We start from the raw sequence: 21,809 nt of genomic DNA on the forward strand, positions 1-21,809 counted from the left end.
GACCAAACTTAAAAATCCCAATTAAGACAACTAAAAACATATGGTTTGCCGAGAACATCAAAACTAATCATAGACTAACGAATCACACCGGTGCTTTCAATTCTTTTCTTCGGGTCTACGGGACCAATCTTTGGACTACACGGATAAACCCGTAGGAGAATAAGGCATGCGTCTTAGCATAGAACCATTCGGAACTGGCTTGATAGAATGTGAGTAGCATTACCTGAACGCGATCACCGTATATCCTTCATCAATGTAGCCATAAAAGGAATCACCCTTACTACCAATACAGGCGATAGCATGTATGCAAAGGAAATTATCGATACGCCAATAGTTACAAGTACATGTTCTATTCATCAAATCAATTGAATGAATAACATCGTGAGTGAAAGAAATATCAAAGCATATATGCAAAGGTGTTAGAATTGGATCCAAATGGACTCGAACCATCACTCTCTCATTTAATGAGTGCTCTTCCATTTTTAGCTTATGGATCCTTTGTAAAACTACGGTTTGTCGAAAAAAAGAACAACAACAACTCGACCCAATGCTCGGAAAGAATCACAAATACAAACAATGTCTCGGTGTAATACCCCTTTGAAACTTGATGCGACCTGAGGGAGGCAAAGATGGTGTTATTCATGTCATTGCACAAAGTGGCATTAGACAAGGTAAAGATATCCTCATAACATCATATGATTTCTCTTGAATATGGCGGCTTCTTGTTTGTAGGAGAAGCATTGTGTCTTCTATTAATCCAAGATAGCAACAAGCTTCACCCAATACCAAATACATGCATTGCATACGGATAGTGAGATACCATTTATTCTAATAATCCTCCAAATCAATCCACATAAATCACAATTACTAAAGAAATTGAGATGAATAATTTTCCCACATTGACCTTATTTATCATATTGTTTACAAAGCCCAACCATAACTTTTTCTTCACATCAGAAACAAAAAAGCATTTGAGTGGAGACTGTCTATCAGATGAATTGGTTGACGAAGAATTTTCAGAAAGAAGCTTCACTCTTTCTCTCGAAATCTCTTGTTAACTACTATTGTCTAAAGAAGTAAATTCTTCATCATACACCATTTTAAAGCTAATAACGTATTCATGGAGCATATTAGCCACTTCCTTAAATCAAAAGAAGTGTTCTAGAATTGAGTTCCAATGCTATTTCATATATAGCTTAAAGTGCAAGTCTTTGCATCAATAAGATTAGGTAATCAGAACCATCTCTAATTGATCTTGTGTTGCAATAAGAGCTCTTGCATCTTTGACATTTCTATCTAGATCTGTTTCACATCAAAACAAACAAGAAAATTTTCATTTCTTTAAGTATTTGAAGCTTAACAAAGCCAAATGTACACTATACCTTAACAAAACCAAGCTTAAAACTCAAAAAATGAAGAACACCAATTCTCATTTACACATTAAATCAAAAGCCCAACATCATAAAAATCTAACCTTTTTTTCTTGCTAAGCCACTAGTGATTCCTTTCTCCATTACCTAAACATGGATAACAAATTTATGTTATCCAAACATTTTCAATTGATCTAAATCACATATCACGATCTCAAACTCAATAAAAAAGCGATTTTTCGAAAACAAGCTACAATAAGAACTAAATAGAGAAGAAAAGGGTAAATTTGGTATTAGAAGAAATTAAAGGAGGTGATCTAATTGGATCAATGACCTTATTCCATAATTTTAACGTGCGGAAACTTTTAATTCACAACTAAAAAAAAGGGGTGGGCTTTAGCCGTAATTCAAAAAGTCAATGGGTTTTAAGCTAATAAAGACTGGAATCAGGGTTTTTACCCCAGTTTTATGAAAAAAAAATGTGTAGTGTATGTTAGTTGTAGCAGCCCCCTTTGAGTGGTAATCTTGGATCCGCTCTTCATGTATAAGATTCCGAAAACTAGATAAATGGTAAGAACTATCGATGTCATAAACTATGACGAATAATGTATCCCTTTTCTTTGGCTATTTACTCAGCAAAATGAAGATGACAAAGGGGAGTGATAAAGGGCAACTAAAAGACTATAAAATTGCTTAATCAAGTGAGCCGAGCAAACATTTTTAGGAGTGGAGATACGTTGCCCAATGTAGTTTAGTAGGTTTATATCTATCTATCCTCAATCTCTCGCCTTCCCTCTCTCTCTCTCCATACAGTATACTAGATTACTAGTTAGTAGATGTATTCAGTCCTTGCATTCAATTACTCAAAAGCATGGACCAAAATATCGCCGATATATCCGATATATCGCCGATATATATCGGTATTTTGGTACACCGACATTGATATTTCCGACATATATCCACCGAATATAGAACTATTTTTTTTCCGAGATATATCGTAATTTCCGATATGAAACTTTTTATCGCCGATATAATCGATATTTCCGATATAATCGATATATATCGGTTGACTTTTTGACCCTTTTAAAATATAAATCCGATATTTCAAATATATTTCCGATATTATATTTCCAATATATCCGATATTTCTGATATTTTAAATAGTTTGGACTGGTTACCAAAAAAATGGATATATCCGAAATATCCGAAATATCCGATATATATCGGTTTTTGAGTACACCGATATATTCATCGATATCGATATTTTGGGCCTTGCTCAAAAGTGCATTGGACATTGAGTGTTGTATAAGAACTCAAGCCAATTCGAAATTGTGGTTTTTATGGGCCCGATAGAAGTAGTCCAAAAGACAAAAAGTTTTACATCGCGGACATCACGCCACGTTAAACTCATTCTCCACCAACTAAAACATTTCCCTCACTCTCAAGTCTCAAGTCTCAACTCAGCTCCTTCCATTTTTCTCAAAAATGGAAGCAGCAGCAACATCACAACTCATAAACTGCACATCATACTTCCCATCTTACCCTCATCATCACCACCACTCTAACAAGAAGAAAAATACTCACCACCTTCCACACTTCCCTTCCAGACAACAACAAAAAAGAAGCCTAGTTGTCTCCGTCGCAACCGAACCAAAACCAGTCGATACCGGCCCCACTCCTTCTAGAACATCATCATCATCAAAACCAGTCAATGGAGTCTCCCTGGTAATTAATATAATCATTTTATTTTTAGTACTCATGTAGTGGACATGAATTATTTTTGTTAAATTATGCAGAAAATTGGGAATGTTTCGCAAGAGATAAAAAGAGTTAGAGCTCAAATGGAAGAGAATGAGGAGCTGGCTATACTTATGAGAGGTCTACGTGGTTCTAATTTAAGAGATGAACAGTTTGCTGATAATAATGTTCAAATGCGTTTAGTTGAGGTTTGTTCTTTCGATTTCTAGTGATATTCTAGTTAGTTCTAAATTTTTACTGAGTTTATTTTGTTTGTGATATAGGTGGAGGAAAGTAGTGAAACTTTGCCATTGGTATATGACCCTGCTATTATTGCTGCCTATTGGGGAAAACGCCCTCGTGCTGTAGCCACACGTGTTGTTCAGTTAACGTCTGTTGCTGGTGGTTTTCTTTCTCGTATTGCTATGGATTTGATAAACAAGAAGGTCAAAGAGGTGAGATTTAATACCATATAAGATACTGCGGGCATTTTCATTTAGTGTCGAGGTGAAATGTGTTGGTCCCAGTTAGTCCATTTGGTAGACTGATTTGTGGTGTTCTTGTATTGTTGTGATCCTTTACTTCATCATTGTCTGTATAAACTATTTATGATGCATCTCGTTACATATTTATATATAATCAGAATGAAGTTGCGCGGGCAATTGAGTTGCGTGAAATTGTGACATCTTTGGGTCCGGCTTACATCAAACTCGGGCAAGCGTTGAGCATTCGGCCAGATATTCTCTCTCATGCAGCAATGAATGAACTGCAAAAGCTCTGTGACAAGGTACAACTTTAATTCTTCGGGTTTTTTAATTACGATAGTTTCATGGGTAATAGTCAGCTGGGGTTCAGTTGTCGGGTGACTTTGCTCTTATGAAGTGTTATTGTTTGGTGGGTTTTCTTTGCTGAAAGTAATTCCTTTAACTGTTTGAAAAGTATTTTTTAAGCTTGCTAGAGGGTTGTTTTCTATTTCATGCTCCTAGATGATAATCTTTGGCTCTTACCAGGGCTGCCATGGAATGATTCAGAAAAAGTGTTACTTGTTTTCCTGACCTTCACCTGGCAAAAAGGGGGATATAAGGGAACTAATGTTCTAACTATTGGAAAATATATATATGTATAAATAAAAGAAAAAGAAACTGGGGATGTGCACACAGCCCTTGTAATTGGAAAATTAGGTCCAGCGGATGCAAGTGAATCACACTTTACGATGATCACAACCAGCCAGTGCAAGTTAATGAAAAAAAATTCTCCACAGTCCATATGCTGATTTCAACCTGTGAACTTCACGACGAAAACCATAACTCCTTTGGTACCATTCTTAAGAATGTGTACAAACAGTAACATGTTCACGTAAAGCACCAAGATAGGCAAATGGGAACAAATATAGGGTAGGACAACCAGGCCTGTTTGACCATTAACAAAGTCATTGATCAAGATTGATGACTAATTAATGGATTTAAAAGAACCAAGTGGATTGTTTTCTTTGGTTGTGGTACCATTCTTTTTAAAAAAAATGCTGAAAATGCTGCAAAAACGTTGAAGGTGTCGAGTGCCAGACTACAAACATATAACTGGAATGCATTCCATTCTTTTTTAATACAGGGGCCCCAAGGTCTTGGGATGAATTCCCACCTTCACTTTTAAAGAAAGGGTTCAAGGATTTAGTTGTTATGATGAATAAAGGTTGTGCCTATCAGAAAATAATATATGTCAGCTCGGAGACCAAACTATACTATTTACTGAGTAATTTTTATTGGAAACTATCATGTTACACTACTACACTAGTGACCACAGCTTGTGCACTCTGCGTTGTGATTTACTCTGTTCATCCCTTTATCATCTAATTGAATTCTATTTGATATATGAAGGTTCCTTCATTTCCAGATGATGTGGCTATGTCGCTTATTAATGAGGAACTTGGTCAGCCTTGGCAGAATATCTATTCTGAACTTACTTCATCTCCCATTGCAGCTGGTATTACTGCACTTTTACTTTCTTTTTTTTTTTTTTGGTACTTAATTTTTATGCTCATCAAGTTGTTCTGATGATGCATGGTTATCGATTTAACAGTCGCCTATTTTAAACTTATCCACAAGTGAACTGAGCTTTTACTATAGGGAGGCTTAAAAGTTAAAACAAGTCTCTGCCCGTTTTACCCCTTCCTCCTCCTGCGCCCACATTCTTCTCCACTCTCTTGAGAGCAACAAATCCTGTGCGAGCGAGTGGTCCCTTTATCAGTCATGGGATGTCGGCATAGTAGTTTGTAAATTCCAGCCGGGTCTGTTCCGGCATGCGACTACCAGCTTATAAATAGTGGCAATTTTACAACCTAGCCAGGTGAGGATGTAACGAGCCTTATTCCTTGACAGCAAAAAATTGAAACAGCCAATAAATATCTTAAAATCACTAAATGCATGAAAAATTCTACTGGAATCACCTCTAATTGTTGGGTTACCCGACTTGCACTATCTTAACAAAACAGTAGATGTCCCCGGTTTTGAGAGAGGGAAAGGGTGCCTTTACGATTTACTCAATTAAGTGCTATTTTTTGTTTATTTTACATTTTTATTCTTAAAAGAAGCCTCTGTTTGTTTAAAGCATGTTGTCTTTGATAAGTATGCAAACAATTCCTGAAAATAATTATCGTGTAATTTATTATGACGACATGTCCTATGCAGCATCTCTAGGCCAGGTGTATAAGGGCCGACTAAAAGAGAACGGGATTTAGTAGCTGTTAAAAGTACAGCCGCCTTATGTGCTTGAAACTGTAACAGTTGATCTATTTATCATTAGGAACCTGGGATTGGTTCTTCGAAAATTTCCTCAGGTAATAACTGATGTTTATTCGCATTCAATTTTCTGTGGAGCTTAGGCATAATCATAGTTTTCTTATATTATTTATTTTTTCCATTTATCAGGTTTCAATTGATGTCGTCGGATTGGTAGATGAATGGGCTGCTCGTTTCTTTGAGGAACTTGATTATATTAATGAGGGTGAAAATGGGACAATATTTGCCGACATGATGAGAGAGGACCTTCCTCAGGTGAACTTAATTATCTTTAAATGCAATACTGGCATTGTGCCTAAGGCGATTTAAAATGCGAACAGCTAGTCAAGTTTGTATAATATATAGGTATTGCTCACATTCATTTGGTTTTGTGTAGATAATGCCAATAAATACTCTCATAGTCATATGTACCATGTCTACATCTTTCATGTTTGATTGCTCTGATTCATTTTGGAAAAATTCAGGTTGTTGTACCAAAAACGTATGGAAAATATACTTCAAGGAAGGTTCTCACAACAGGATGGATAGATGGTGAGAAGCTGTCACAAAGTACTGAAAGTGATGTTGGGGAACTGGTAAATGTTGGAATCATATGTTACCTTAAACAGGTAATCAGAATGTTTCACTCCCTCAAGTCTGGCTATAAATGTTTTTCATTTATTTACTGTTACTTGGCAATAGATTGTTTTTGGATACATCACACGAATTCTTGTATAGTTTTCACTGTTTTGATGTGATCATTGGTGGAGCATCTACTTTTCTACTAGATTCGAGTCACAGATAAATACGGAGAAAAATCATTTATTTAACCCAAATCACATATTATTTAACAAATTGGCTCTCTTTAGGTATATGAATGAAATACATTTTAGATTTTATGAAAAGGGCCCTTTAGTTGGAATTGGTGATGGCTAAGGGTCCGAAGGATCGAGTTGGCAAGTCATATTTGCAAACTGATCCTTTTCTTTTGAATGCAATTCAATGGAATCATGGATTTATATCAGTTCTACACTTTTCATTTAATTGAGTTTCCTTTATTGGACATATCAAATTATCAACATACTCCCTGCTTGCTTGAGTTTTTTATATTTTTGCTTTTGGGTGTACAGTTACTGGACACTGGATTTTTCCATGCTGATCCACATCCTGGAAATTTAATTCGCACTCCAGATGGGAAGCTAGCAATACTTGACTTTGGTAACGTTCCGTTCATTAAGAGTACACGACTACGTAATATGGCAACATCATGTGTGTAAAATCATGTTAAATAACACTATTAGTTAGGCCCCATATGCATTTTGACTTTCAGTCATATTACTGCATACTCAGATATGTATGTTCGATATTTTATTAGTGAATAAGAATGCTGCATGTATCCAGTCCCCATTTGTAAATGACCATGTTAAATGTAATTAATACGTAGTGTGAAGCTTGAGATTTTCGATACATGACATTGTTGCTACAGGTCTTGTGACAAAGTTAACTGATGATCAGAAGTACGGAATGATTGAAGCAATTTCTCACTTAATTCATCGTGACTATGGAGCTATAGTCAAAGACTTTGTCAAGCTTGGTTTCATTCCGGACGGGGTTAATTTAGAGCCAATCTTGCCAGTTCTTGCCAAAGTTTTTGACCAAGCACTTGAAGGTGGTGGAGCAAAGAATTTTAACTTTCAGGAACTCGCAGCAGATTTAGCTCAAATTACATTTGATTATCCGTTTAGAATACCCCCGTATTTTGCTCTGATAATTAGAGCTATTGGTGTACTGGAAGGCATAGCTTTAGTGGGGGATTCCGACTTCGCTCTTGTAGATGAAGCTTATCCAGATATTGCATGTGTGCGGGTTGTTACTAGTACTTCCAAGTTTCAAAGCATCTCTTAAATATTTATGTGGCTCTTATCAGAAGTATTATATTTTTCCTTCCTCGGGCTTCAGTTGTGATTAAACAAATATTGAACTACTTCAAAAAAAAAACAAAAACAAATAAATGAACAAAAATCGAAAGAAGAAACTTCGGATGCATCATGCAGCGCGCCATAACCAGGAATTAACTGACCTCGGATGTGTCTTTAATTATCATTGACTATAAAGAGGTTGGTGTCAGGGAGCCTCTTTTCAGATTACTTGGTAAGACGTTTTCACTGTGCTTGGCGATATAACTCACATGACTACTAATTATCGTCCGCTTATTAAGGGAATGTTGAAGCCTAGAATTGATCAAAAGTGAGGGGGGAAATGTGTACAATATGAGTGCACATTAATGGTATAACTTCTGTGCGTTAGGGTTCGAGGATTTATTGTCACAAATTTTCAATTGGATCGCAACTTTGATACAAAAAAAGATGAAGAAAGAAAATGGAAGTCTACATTGCGGCCATAAAACCTAGCCATCAAGCCCATCATGCATTATAGATTCCATGGTGGATGCTTTTATTCTTTTAATCAGTAACTTTTGAATAATTTTTATAACACTCGTAAAGTTTGTATAATTTATTAGTAAAGCCATTTCTTCTTCATGATAATGCTAGTTTATTCGTGCTAAACATGAAAACTTACCATCCCTTTGAAATTGAATCTTTTCATGCTTGGTGTATTCTGTTCACTGGACGGAACTAGATACTGTGTTTTTTTTTTAAATTTATGATTTTCTCTTGATTGGCGTGCTTTAATTGTCAACCTCTGTTAAAGTTTTTCTTCAAAAGATGCAGAAGTTTATCTCATCTGAAACATGTGAATTGTCTGGATATAAAAAGTTGTATCCTTTTGTTATCCTTAACAGAAAAGCTTGTGTCCAGCTCTTCTTTTGGTTCTCATTGTCTTCTTATATCTACATACCAATATCGATTATCTTCTTATTGGTTACAGAGACTCCTAACGGATGAATCCCCACGTCTGAGGAGTGCCTTGCGTTACACAATATATGGAAGATCTGGGGTTTTTGATGCTGAAAGATTCATCGATGTCATGCAAGCCTTTGAGAATTTCATAACTGCAGCTAGAAGTGGAGGTGGGGAGGACATGAATGGGAATATGGCAGATCTTGGTGCTTTGGACAGTCAAACAGGTTACTCTCTTCCAGGATTTTCATCACCCTTCTCTCAGCCAGACCAGCCAGTCAAAATGAGAGCTGCCTTAGCATTTTTTTGCTGTCGGACAAGGGAATTTTTTCGAGAATTTCTTCTGGATGAGGTACTTCTACAAAAAATTACATGTCCTATCCGAATATCTGTTTAGCATAAAAAAAATAGTGTGGCTATTTTCTTTTGCAGATCTAATACCGTATAGATATTCTGTGCTTTGTCGTTTTCAATAATTATTCTTCAGGTTTACTGTTCATATGTTACCTTAGTACATGCTCATTTTTCTGTTCTATTAATAACTATTTAAAATAATTTGGTCTACTCAAACAGTCTTTTGGACAAAATCTTGTTCTACACGACACTTATATCATGCTCTTCTGAATATCTTTTGGTGTATAGTTGAAAACAAAAATCCTGGTTATTCATTGTTAAATTCTTTGCTTGTTGGGAAGCCTTGCGCTTATCACTTATCTTTCTACTTGTTCTCTGTTCTGGAAGGAGTTCAATCAAATTTAGTATTTACTGTATTGAAATCATGTGGTTATTAAAACGATTAAATTTTGTCTATAGCTTAATTATGGATTAATATTTCAAGGTATTTAGTTTTCACGTCCGAATTAATGAAAATCTCCCTTTTGTTCTGTAAGTTTTACTGTTAGATCCCTATATGAGGGGGGGGGGGGGGGGGGGGTGGGGGGAGCGGTATTTACACCCCAGTTAATGGGATTAGCACCCCTTTTAAAGATTCTCTCGTAATGGCACCGCTCCATTAACAAATAATTCTGCAGTACACACCTTCATTTATAGATACACAAGCACTCAATTTTAAAATGCTAGACAACTACCGTGAATACTTAGATTTCACGGTGGTGATTGGCCGCAAGGTTTCAGTTCTCGCAGGATATGGCTACCGTGGGTAAGCAAAACAATTTTAAAAAATCTCAAAATTTCTCGCGGCAGAGAGTTACTGTGAGGGTTTGGTTCTCGTGGCAGGGAGTTATTGTGAAAATTTGGTTGTCGCGGCAGAGAGTTATTATTGAGAATTTGGTTCTTCGCGGCACTTTGTTGCCGTAACTCTTTACACGGGGTGCTTAAGCTGGGACATACTTGGAGTAACCATTATTCCTCTATGCTTTTGCCAAAGGGGTGCCGATCCCATTAAATGGGGTGTAAATACCGCGGCCCGAAATAGAACTGCTCTCTATAGCTTTAATTCATAGTGGGTTTAGCTGAAGCTCACTCTCTATATATTCATTCACAATTTTCATACTTGCATGAGCTGCATATCTGGACAAGAGACGATTTATTTATATATTTAGTTTTTGATGTGTATGGATAAACGGACAGCACAAAATCACATGGATTGTTTCAGAAAACGAGAAGTAGTTATTAATTCATATATTGTTTATAGCTGGAATTTCCATGCGAAATCTAGTAATCCAGGATAATATGCTTGATGACTGAGAACTTGATATTTCTCATCATGTCATATTTATTTCTTTGTTGTCGCAGCTGGAAAGTACATATGGGATCTGTTTGGCCATTTTCTTCTAAATTAACTTGTGTGTTTAAAATGCTTTTAACTGTTGGCTTTGGCATGTAAATCAGATTGTTAAGGGCATTGACGCAGTTTCCAGAGAGCAGATGGTACAGTTAATGGCAGCTTTGGGGATCAGAAATCCGGTTCCGATTTTTAGTATGGTTCCTTCCTTTGGGCCTCTGAAGCCTGCAGCATTCTTACCCACAGTAACAGAGGAGGACAGGATTATACTGAATAATGTTCAAAAAGTTGTTGAGTTTCTAACCACAGGGACTTCAAATTTAAGATCACCAAGTCAGGTAATTTTGCCAAGAAGTTATGCATAGTATTGACATGAGAAGATTAATCTATGAGCAATTAATGACGCGCATGATGCATTTGTGAGTACCGAGTAGTATGAGAATAAATGTATAGTAGTATGAGAATAAATGTATTGAAGGTAAAATGTCCATACTTAGAAAGTTATTATTAGTTCACAAAATGGTCAACAATCTTCCCTGCATGCATTTTCCTTGTTGAGAGATCCTTCAGTCATGGTACAATATAACAAAATGTCAATTGGGGTAGAATATCGGAATTTTGAAAAACCGGTAGTTTTGAAACTATCAACACACAGGCCCTTAAAAATTGATATATTGTGATATTCGGAATACACTGGAGTTTTGGTATCCTGAAAAACATGTACATATTGCAATATTTGGGAATGCTTAAACTTATTACACATCTCTTTTCAGCATGGGAACCAGAAGTTATCTCACTCTCGATTTTATCGAATTCTTACAGGATAGGAATATTGCTCAGATTATCCAAGAGCTTCTTCCTTTAATGCCAAGCATCTCAGTACGAGTACTTCCTGAAGTGCTCAGTCGGTTATCCTCTAGGGTGGCAGCACGTTTGATTCGGGACACATTTTTGTAAATTTTGCCTTGTTACTGAATAGAGGCAAAGGTTTAGTGCAGATTCTGCTAATCTGAAAGCGTAGTATACATTCAGTACAGCATACGTTCCACATTTTCCCATGTAAGGTTGTGCTATTAGATATTTGCAAGCTGTAAATTCTACTTGTACAGGGTTATATCATTTTTTATATATATATATCTTTAGAATAATTGTGTAGCACTGAAGCCTTTTTAAGTAGGTGTTACTGTGTTAGTGTGTTAGCAGAAAGAAATCGTTCTAAGCAATTGTCTTCATGATTAAATCCAGATTTTTGTTTGCACCAGGAAGGGAAACGTAAGCTAACTAGAAAAATGTGCATGGGGTTCGTATGCTGTACACGATTCTTGCATATATAATGGCTTCCGTTTTAATGGCTTTCACTGAAGTTTTCAATTGCGAACAGAGAAGCCTGATTAAGATTTTACCAAAAGGAAAAGAAGAAGAGAAAGATAAAAATAAACGCTCTGGAAAAGAAAAAAAAGAAAAACATGCGCAAACTTCACAGTACAGCAAGCATTTGTTTCCACCAGCCACACTTCCTCATGTCATATAAAGCAATCTAAGCATAGGCATCAGGATTTGCAAGGACATAGGATTCAACAGCCTTGAACGTTCCAGCCATTCCATTCTTGGCGAACTGAATTTCTTCATCAGTGTATTCGACCCCAGGAAGGGTCTTGTACTCGCAGGACACCTTGTACACACATCCTCCATCGCTAGCAGACTCCACCGTAATGTGGTTGCTGGCCCATTCCACTTTCTTACCAAGTTGACCACCTTCTATCAATGTATACTTCAAATTCCTTAGTATATTTGAAGGGCACAACTGCAAAATTGAAATCAGGATCAGTTCTCATTAATCAATGTTATTCGATACCAATTCAATGAAATGGCTTGTGACAGAGTATAGTATAATGTTTCTGGCTTACCATCCGTGAAGTTAGCTTGTTTGATGGTTCCAACTCCTCCATCCCCTTCAAGAATAGCGATACTCTCTATAACTTGTGGCATGAGCTTAGGACCTAAGTTGTGTCCATCAATGATGCCAGCATTGAACAATTTGGTTGCAGAAACTGGGGATGTGAACTCCACGGTAAAGCCAGAGAGAGCCATTTGTTTCTTTGGCTAGAGGATAGTATTATTAGTATATAACAACGGATATGCAGGAAGTGTGAAATGGCTATGTTAAGTTAGTTTGCAAATTGCAAGTGAGTAGAGATAATAAGTATGGTGCTTATTTATAGAGAAATTTGGGCTATAATATTACTTTTGCAAGTTCTAAATAATTAGTTTTTGGTGACCATTATTAATAAATATAATGCATGATCTCTGGACTTCAAAGCAACTACTGTTGTTGAATGTTCATTAGATAATATTATTTCATTTTTTTTTCGATAATAAATTAATTTCATGTTTCACATGTAATCATCGGAATCATACTAGCTTTTTGATACTATATATTTAGGATGGGAGACTCCACATAGGAATTGTTGGGTTGGTGGAACCGTCGAGCTTTGCTCCGGTTGTCCGTATACCACACTCACCACCGAATGCATCGATGAAGAGGGCGATTCGTCCATGTGGCCCTGCCTTCGCTCGGGCAACAGCTACCGATGCCTAAAGAAGAAGCGCTTCAGCGCTCACCTTTGCCGCACTCGGCCCGCCTTTTATTGAAGAGGGCGCCAGGCTCACTCACCTGCCGCGACTTCAGCTCCAGCCTTTAATGAAGGGCGCCAGCCACACCTAAGCGCCCAAGCCTCAAGCTCTCGAATTGCGGCCCCAAGCCCATTTTACTTCCCTTTGTCTATGTACACCTATATAAAGGAAATAGATTAGGGTTTTGAAGGACAACTTTGAGAGATTCATTTCTAGGGTATTGTGGGAGCTCTGTTGAGCTAGGGTTTGAGTGAGGCCTCTTCTTATTGATTCTTGATCTCTTGTAAACTCTCCAATCTTTGTTATAAAGGAAACTCGGCTCTTGTGTGTGGATGTAGGTAACATTTACCGAACCACCTAAATCTTTGTGTCTCTTTGCATTGTTACTTCCATTATTATTGTTTGCTATGAATGTGATGATATTGTAGTGGTTTTGCTTGGTTGAGGTTGTTGTGATAACTACCAAAGTCTTGGGTGAGTGATTTCCTTGGTGTGATCTCCAAGTTGAAATCATTTGGGATAGAAAGTAGCTAGATTGAGGTGTGACCTTCTAGTGAAATCTCCCAACAAGTGGTATCGGAGCATAGGTGACTGTGTCAGAGCTACATTAGGGTGTTTGAGGAAATTCCTCTGAGAGGTTCTCCACCGTAGGTTTTTGATTCAGTAAAGTTATGACGACCGAAAAGGAAAGCTACAAGATAGAGAAGTTTGTGGAACAAACTTCGCTATTGAAGATGCAAATCAAATTGAGGATGTTCTCTATCGGAAAGGATTTGATGGAAACATTGATAAGTGAAGCCTCGAGGAGATTCCACAAGATAAATGGGATTTGCAAGATAGAAAGGCCTTGGCCACAATCCGATTGAAGTCTTTCGAAGTCGGTAGCCTTCAATATTAAAAACGAGAAGGCGAAGTCTCTCATGGAGGCACTTACTACGATGTATGAACAACCCTCGCATGAAACAAAGTCTATTTGATCACCAAGTCGTTTTAGTATGAAAATGTTGGAGGGACCTCCTTCAGGATCACCTAAATGAATTCAACCAAACTAAGGACCAATTGGAGTCGGTTGAGATTACATTTAGTGATGAGGTGCTAGCTTTGGCGATACTTGGACAATTGCCTCCAAGTTGGAGTGCGACTATGGCGGCTATTAGTGGCTCTGCGGGAATGACCAAGTTGAAGTTTGAGCACGTTGTTAGTATGGTACTGACTGAGGAAATCCGGAGACAGGATTGTCCGTCATCTTGGGGGATCAACTTCGTGGTCGGCATCGAAAGTTAATCGAAAGTAGGGAAGAAAGTCAAACAGGAGTCGTAGTAAGAAAAAGTGGAGGGGGAGATCGAAATCTCAAGCCTCCCAATTGCAAAGCGTTGAACACAAACCTCGAGACATAAGTGAAGTGGTGTGCTATAATTGTGGTAGGCCCGGCCCACTATAGCCCCAATTGCCCGGCACCAAGAAACAACAACAACATTAATAAGAACAAGAAAAAGAATCAAGAAGCTAATGTTGTTGAGATGGTAGATGACGCTTTGATATGTTCGATGGAGCACAAGAAGGAGTCTTGGGTACTTGATTCCGCGATCTTTCCATGCTACCTCACATCGAGTTCCTTGAGAACTACACGAAGGTGACCTTGGAACGGTCTTTTCGGTGATGACCAACCTTGTGACATTGTCGGCAAGGGTGATGTGCATATCAAGATGAATGGCTCGTCATGGTTATTGAGGGACGCCGGACATGTTCGGATTCGAGGAAGAATTTGATTTTACGTGGGGCAATTGGCAAGTGAAGGATTTGTTACGCTTTACTTGGTGATACTTGGAAAGTCTCGGCGGTTCATTGATTGTTGCAAATGGTAAGAAAGATGGTACTCTCTACATGACGCGCATGGTTGTGAGTCGATTGTCGCGGGTACATGGCAAAGAGGATCCAATGTTTGGCACCGCAGACTTGGTCACATGAGTGAGAAAGGAATGAAAATCCTTCACTCTTACCGTAAACTCCCAAAGTTCTGATCGACCTGAAATTGACTTCGCGGAGAACCGTGGTATTTGGAAAGCGTGTCGGGTGAGTTTTCGTGAGAATGGGTCGACTCAAAGCTAGAAGGCTTGAGTTGATACATAGAGATGTCCGGGGCGGCTAATGTCTCTTCACTTGGCGGAAAGTCATATTTTGTGACTTTCATTGATGACCATACTAGGAAAGTGTGGGTCTATTTCTTGAGACACAAGTCGAAGTATTTGAAGTGTTCAAGACTTGGAAGGCCATGGTTGAGAATGAGACAAGCTTGAAAGTAAAGAAGTCGAGATCCGACAACGCGGGAGTATGAGGATTCGGGGTTTAAGAAATCGCGGTCTTCGACAATGGCATCAAGATGGAAAAGACTTTGCCGGGGACACCTCGCCAGAATGGGGTTGCAGAGCGGATGAATAGAACATCGACGAGAGAGAGCTAGGTGTATCGTATTACATCAGCAAGCTTGCCCAAGCAGTTCTGGGCAGAAAGTGTTAGCACAGCAGCTTACCTGATCAATAGAGGACCATCAGTGCCTTTGGATTTTAAGATTCCAGAGGAAGTGTGGAGCGGGAAGGATGTGAACCTTTCCCATTTGAAGGTGTTTGGTTGTGTGTCCTATGTTCACATTAGTGACCAAGCTAGAAGCAAGCTTGATGCTAAGTCACTAAAGTGCACCTTCATCGGCTATGGCGGTGATGATTTTGGGTATCGCTTTTGGGATGATCAAAATCGGAAAATCATTCGTAGTAGAGATGTTGTGTTTAATGAAAAGGTGATGTACAAGGACAGAGATGAAGCACAAACCAAGGAATCGGTACGCAGAGCGCCCGCAGTATGTTGAGTTGGAAGACTTTGATGTAAGTCGTGGTATAGTGGGAGCCCCACCCGAGGATGACGGTAGTAGTGACTCGAGAGAATAATGAGGATACTACACCACGAGTCCATCTCCACCTCGCGGCCCCAAAGGAAGACATCCAGCCACATGTACCGAAGTTCTAGATATCCGCCTCCACCTATGTGAATTACTTGCTACTTCATCGATGGTGGCGAGCCCCAATGCTATGATGAAGCATTGGAGGTGAGTGATGCAAGCAAGTGGGAGCTTGCTATGCAAGATGAGATGAAGTCCCTCATCTCCGTGGCACGTGGGAGTTAGCCAAACTACCCATGGGCAAGAAGGCTCTACAGAACAAATGGGTGTATAGAGTCAAAGAGGAACATGATGGTTCCCAGAGATACAAGGCAAGGCTAGTAGTCAAGGGTTTTCAGCAGAAAAGCGTGCATTGACTTCACGAGATATTCTCCCGGTGGTGAAACCGAATACTATTCGGTCGGTGTGTTGAGTATTATTGCGAAAGAAGATTCAGATCTTGAAAGCGGTTGGATGTTAAAACCGCCTTCCTCCATGGTGACCTAGTTGAGGAAATTTATATGCAAAGAACCGGAGGGTTTCATCAAGAAGCGGTAAAGAGAATATGGTATGCAGGGCTCGAAAAGAGCTTGTATGGTTTGAAACAAGCCCCTAGGCAAAGGGTACAGGAAGTTTGATAACTTCATGCAAGGAAATGGCTACTATAAGTGCAACGCCGACCATTGTTGCTACTTCAAGAGGTTCGACTCGCCTACATCATCCCGTTGCTATATGTTGATGATATGTTAGTATGAAGTTCGATATGTCGAAATTGGGAGATTGAAAGAGAAGTTAGCAAGTGAGTTCTCTATGAAGGATTTGGGTGCGTGAAACAGATTCTAGGGATGAGGATCGAAGAGATAGGCGTAAAGGTATTCGGAGTTGTCTCAGTCGAGTATATTGAGAAGGTATTGAAGAGGTTCAAGATGGGTAGTGCGAAACCGGTTTGCACACCTTTGGCGATCCACTTCAAGTTGTCCAAGGAACACTCTCCCAAGATCGTTGAGGAAAGAAACTTCATGGCTAAGGTACCATACCGCCATTGGAAGTCTTATGTATGCCATGGTTTGCACACGTCCGGATATAGCCCAAGCAAATTGGGAGCCGCCGGAGATTTATGTCTAATCTCGGCAAGCAACATTGGGAAGCCGTGAAGTGGATATTGAGATATCCGAGAGGTACTACAGAGAAATGCCTATGTTATGGAAGGGTGTTGTGAACCCGCAAGGGTATGTGGATGCCGACTTTGCAGGTGAGGTAGATCGCAAGAAGCACCATCGGGTTATGTCTTTACAAGAGGTGGTGCTACCGCAGATGAAGTTGGATTTCGCCATTAAGATTGTTGCTTTGTCTACCACGTAAGGCAGTATGGGGCGCTTCTGAGAGGCAAGCAAAGAGATGATCCGGGTTCTGTGGATTGATGGAAGAGCTTGGGATGAAGCAAGAGAGAAGTGTGTTACACGGTGATAGTCGAGTGCTATACATCTTGCCAAGAATTCGCTTTTCATTCTAGGACCAAGCACATTGGTCTCCGGTATCATTTTATCCGATCCGGTTGGAGGATGAGGTTTCGCACTTGAGAAGATCCAAGGGGAGTGAGAATCCGGCGGATATGTTGACCAAGGCCGCGCTCATCGAAGTTGAAGTTGTGTTCAACCCGAGCGGGTCTTCTTGCTTGAAGACCATGATGAATGAGCCGAAAGTGTTTCTTTAGTTTTGGATTTGGATTGAGTTGTTACAATTGAGATGTGATGTGCATGAAGAATCTCGGAAGGTTCCAAGTGGGAGATTGTTGGGTTGGTGGAACCGCCGAGCTTTGCTCGGTTGTCCGTGATACCACACTCACCCCGGCATCGATGAAGAGGCGCGACCGCTGGGCCGTCCATGGGGCGCCTTCCGGGCAACAAATACTGATGCCTAAATGCCTAAAGAAGAAGCCGCCACCTAAGCGCCGCGACTCAGGGCTCCAAGCTTTATTGAAGAGGGCCGCCAGCTCACCTAAAGCGCCGACTCGCTCCGGCCTCCAAATTTTAATGAATACGCACACCTACACCCGCCGGCCAAGCTCCGTAATTGCGGCCCAAGCCCATTTTACTTCCCCTTTGTCTATGTACACCTATATAAAGGAAATAGATTAGGGTTTTGAAGGACAACTTTGAGAGATTCATTTCTAGGGTATTGTGGGAGCTCTGTTGAGCTAGGGTTTGAGTGAGGCCTCTTCTTATTGATTCTTGATCTCTTGTAAACTCTCCAATCTTTGTTATAAAGGAAACTCGGCTCTTGTGTGTGGATGTAGGTAACATTTACCGAACCACCTAAATCTTTGTGTCTCTTTGCATTGTTACTTCCATTATTATTGTTGCTATGAATTGTGATGATATTGTAGTGGTTTTGCTTGGTTGAGGTTGTTGTGATAACTACCAAAGTCTTGGGTGGGTGATTTCCTTGGTGTGATCTCCAAGTTGAAATCATTTGGGATAGAAAGTAGCTAGATTGAGGTGTGACCTTCTAGTGAAATCTCCCAACAGGAATGACTTTGTCAATAGTTTACATTAATTAATGTGTCTTATATGCCTCGGAAATCAGGTAGCTTATTTCTCATCCAATATATTATAGAAGTTAAGCTGCGAAATTCTTAGACAGTGTTTCATAATATTATGCTAAATATTCATCGGATCTCCCATTTTTGAATGATCTTTCAATTTAGTGAGTATACTATACAAACATATTCGATCAAGTCTTTCACATAGCGAAAAAAAAAAACAGAGATGATGCAGGCATATATACAGACATGCGTGGATCAAGACATTTGATTATTTAAGGTAATCTCAAGTGATTCGGTTATTATTTGAACCGGCTTAATTAATATAGTAGTTACAGACTAATTCTTAATCCATCTTTTGTAAGTTGTCCGATCTTTCATATCTCGCTGCTTCCAGGTAACACCTTGATGAGTGCTTGGCCACAACTATATGTGCCATGCAGTATTACTCAAGAAACGAGATACAAATCTGCCAACTCAAACAACTAGTAGGCAGTGGACGAGGGAAATCGAGGACAGGGGATCCATATGGGCCAAGTAAGATTGCAAGCACACTTGGTAAGCAAGTAAGCAATTGATCTTTATGGAAAAATAATACTGAAGAAATGCTGATGCTAGTTAGGGTACGTGTGTGCGTGGAGATTGAAGCAATGAAGGAGCTTCCTTATACTCCGCAAATAGATGTTTAATTAGCCATGCTACCGCATAAAATGTAAACACATATCACAGTACAATCCTACAATCGAGGGTGATAAAGGTGAGTGGTGAGCCTAAAAGCAAATGGTAGAGGAAGTGATCTGATTGGACAGTTTAAAGAAAAGGAGCACAAAGAAGGCAACATTCAACGTGAATGTAATTCCCTACCTCGCAACACTCACAGAAATATTAAACAGATTTCTACTACAAGTGTTTCATGTACTAGACTGCAAAAAGCCCTAAATCAGCTAACGATAGATATGCTATCTTATCAACTGTTGGAGGGCAATGGCTTCGCCACCATCAACACCAAAGGCTTCCAAGCAAACTAGCCTATTATAGCATTGATGGAAAACATAATGCAAGGTGCAAATGAGATTAAACTCTCAAATAAAACAGAGGGAACCATGGCTTGCTATCTATTGCATTTATGAAAGTTTGAACAAGAGTGACAATACAATGACAAGGGGAACCTTGGAGATAGTGTTGGATTATATTTAATTTAACTCTCTTTATGAATTTGATGAGATTGTAGACGTTATCAGTGCTTATCGAATTTAATTTAACTCTCTTTACAGGCCAAGGTTAATTGAACAAAGTATTCCCCGCCAACAACAAGGAGCCACAACAAAGGTGAGGGCCTTGTCTAAGTGCGTGGATTAAAGCTTATGCAAAGAATGATGGACCATGCATTTCTAGCATATAAGCATAGATGCAAGGTGCAATTCATTGCTTGATCATTATGTGAAGGAAGTTTGCTCCATTGTGGCCCTTCCAAGGACTATTTTTCGTTTAAATGCATGTGACATTATATATTACTAAATCATTGCATAGAAAATTATTTAATCTGTATCTAAAGTTACCAAGAAGTTGTAGTCTTATCATGCTTTTCTACAAAATAAGGGAATGAGGACGTCGTTTAGATGAGATTGTGAGCTCAAGAGTTCAGCTCAATCATCCGTTACTTATGATGTTGTGAATGAAACCCTAGTAGTATTAAATAGTTCAATCCATCAGTGAGGTCCTGTTTTTATAATTGATCTCATTTAGTCCCTTCACGGAAATTTCGGAGCCGGTATTATATATAGATATATGAATACAGATGTTGAGATTTGAGTTACTAAAAGTGTTTGGTTAACATTAAAAGAAGCTGCAGCTAAGGCTATCGAGGAATGGGGACAGCCAAAATCCAAGATCACTCACGTTGTCTTTTGCAGCTTAAATGGTGTTGACATGCCCGGGGCAGATTACCAGCTTACAAAACTACTTGGCCTTGAGCCAACTGTCAAGCGATTCATGTTTTATGCACAAGGTTGCTTCAGAGGAGCCATGCTGCTACCTGGCTGAAAATAATAGGGGTGCACGTGTGCTCGTTGTTTCCTCTGAAATCACTTCAATATCTAACTTTACATGTCCAAGTGAGCATACCCGTATGGATAGTCTTGTAGGGCAAGCAATTCTAGGGGATGGTGCAGCAGGGGTCATATATAGTTGGAGCAGACCCTATTAGTGGGCATCGAACATCCCTTATCCGAGCTTGTCTCAGCTTCCCAAACCATTCTCCCAGGTAGCGATGATGCTATTCTTGGACAAATGAGAGAAGAAGAGGGCATGACTCTTTACCTCCAAAAAGATACAGTGCCGGAGATGATTGGAGATAATATCAAGAAGAGCGTTGAAGAGGCATTTGGGCCTCTGGGCATTTCTGATTGGAACTCGTTATTTTGGATGGTTCATCCCGGTGGGAGTGCAGTTGTAGAACAGGTCAAGGATAAGTTAAACCTTAAACCTGGAAAATTAACAGCAAGCCGACAAGTTATGTATGATTATGGCAATATGTCAAGCGCAACTGTACTATTTGTAATTGATTAAATGAGGCAAGGCCAAAAATTTCGATATCGGTTAATATATCAGTGTATCCAAAAACCGAGATATATCGGATATATTGGATATATCGGTTTTTTTGTGACCAGTCCAAACTATTTAAAATATCGGAAATATCGGATATATAATATCGGAAATATATTGGAAATATCGGATTTATATTTAAAAATGGTCAAAAAGTCAACTGATATATATCGATTATATCGGAAATATCGATTATATCGGCAATATAAAGTTTCATATCGGAAATTCCGATATATCTTGGAAAAAAAGGGGTTCAATATTCAGTGGATATATGTCGGAAATATCGATATCGGTGTACCAATTTATTGAGATATATCAGTGAGATATCGGATATCTCGGCGATATTTTGGGCCATGAAATGAGGAAGAAATCAGCAGAAGAGAGACACAAAACTGCAGGGGAGGGACTAGAATGGGGTGCGCTCATTGGGTTTGGACCTGGCATTACAGTTGAGACTTTGGTGCTCCACAACTGCGTGCAGTGAGTGCGTCAATACTCAATAGTATCACTTCCTCTCATTTTTAAGGACTATATCATTAGTCGAGTTAAGGACTTCATCATACGTCCAGTACAAAAGTACTTATACATATGCCGATATGCGAGTCAATAGT

The 21,809-nt window shown here is 39.1% G+C and overlaps 2 protein-coding genes and 1 pseudogene across 2 annotated transcripts; 2 read left to right on the forward strand and 1 right to left on the reverse strand.

The window, feature by feature from the left end:
- Positions 1-2,792: 2,792 nt before the first annotated feature.
- LOC147500377 (Protein kinase superfamily protein) lies at positions 2,793-11,634 on the forward strand. The gene is given in 13 exon segments (XM_086562038.1): positions 2,793-3,095; positions 3,167-3,316; positions 3,392-3,562; positions 3,751-3,894; positions 4,982-5,087; positions 5,792-5,940; positions 6,032-6,157; positions 6,367-6,510; positions 7,012-7,099; positions 7,368-7,741; positions 8,771-9,094; positions 10,594-10,824; positions 11,309-11,634. Coding segments are annotated over 13 exon segments (2,382 nt in total). The 5' UTR covers positions 2,793-2,855; the 3' UTR covers positions 11,444-11,634.
- On the reverse strand, positions 11,435-12,572 carry LOC147500378 (pathogenesis-related protein 1-like). Its single transcript, XM_086562037.1, has 2 exons — positions 12,394-12,572; positions 11,435-12,290 (listed from the first exon to the last, which is right to left on the reverse strand). Exons 1-2 carry the CDS (start codon positions 12,433-12,435, stop codon positions 12,024-12,026), a joined length of 309 nt encoding a protein of 102 aa, XP_086418163.1. The 5' UTR covers positions 12,436-12,572; the 3' UTR covers positions 11,435-12,023.
- Positions 12,573-17,243: 4,671 nt separating this feature from the next.
- LOC147500379 (chalcone synthase pseudogene) lies at positions 17,244-21,162 on the forward strand (annotated as a pseudogene).
- Positions 21,163-21,809: the final 647 nt, after the last annotated feature.

This window comes from Coptis chinensis, chromosome 5, assembly GCF_015680905.1.
Source record: "Coptis chinensis isolate HL-2020 chromosome 5, ASM1568090v1, whole genome shotgun sequence".
NCBI classification, from domain to species: domain Eukaryota; kingdom Viridiplantae; phylum Streptophyta; class Magnoliopsida; order Ranunculales; family Ranunculaceae; genus Coptis; species Coptis chinensis.

Bases quoted from the DNA above. Each gene is read 5' to 3' on its own strand.
- LOC147500378 (XM_086562037.1), bottom strand. From the start codon at position 12,435: ATGGAGGAGTTGGAACCATCAAACAAGCTAACTTCACGGATG. The intron at 12,291-12,393 runs GTAAGCCAGAAA...TCAATTTTGCAG, and splicing joins ACAAGCTAACTTCACGGATG to TTGTGCCCTTCAAATATACT.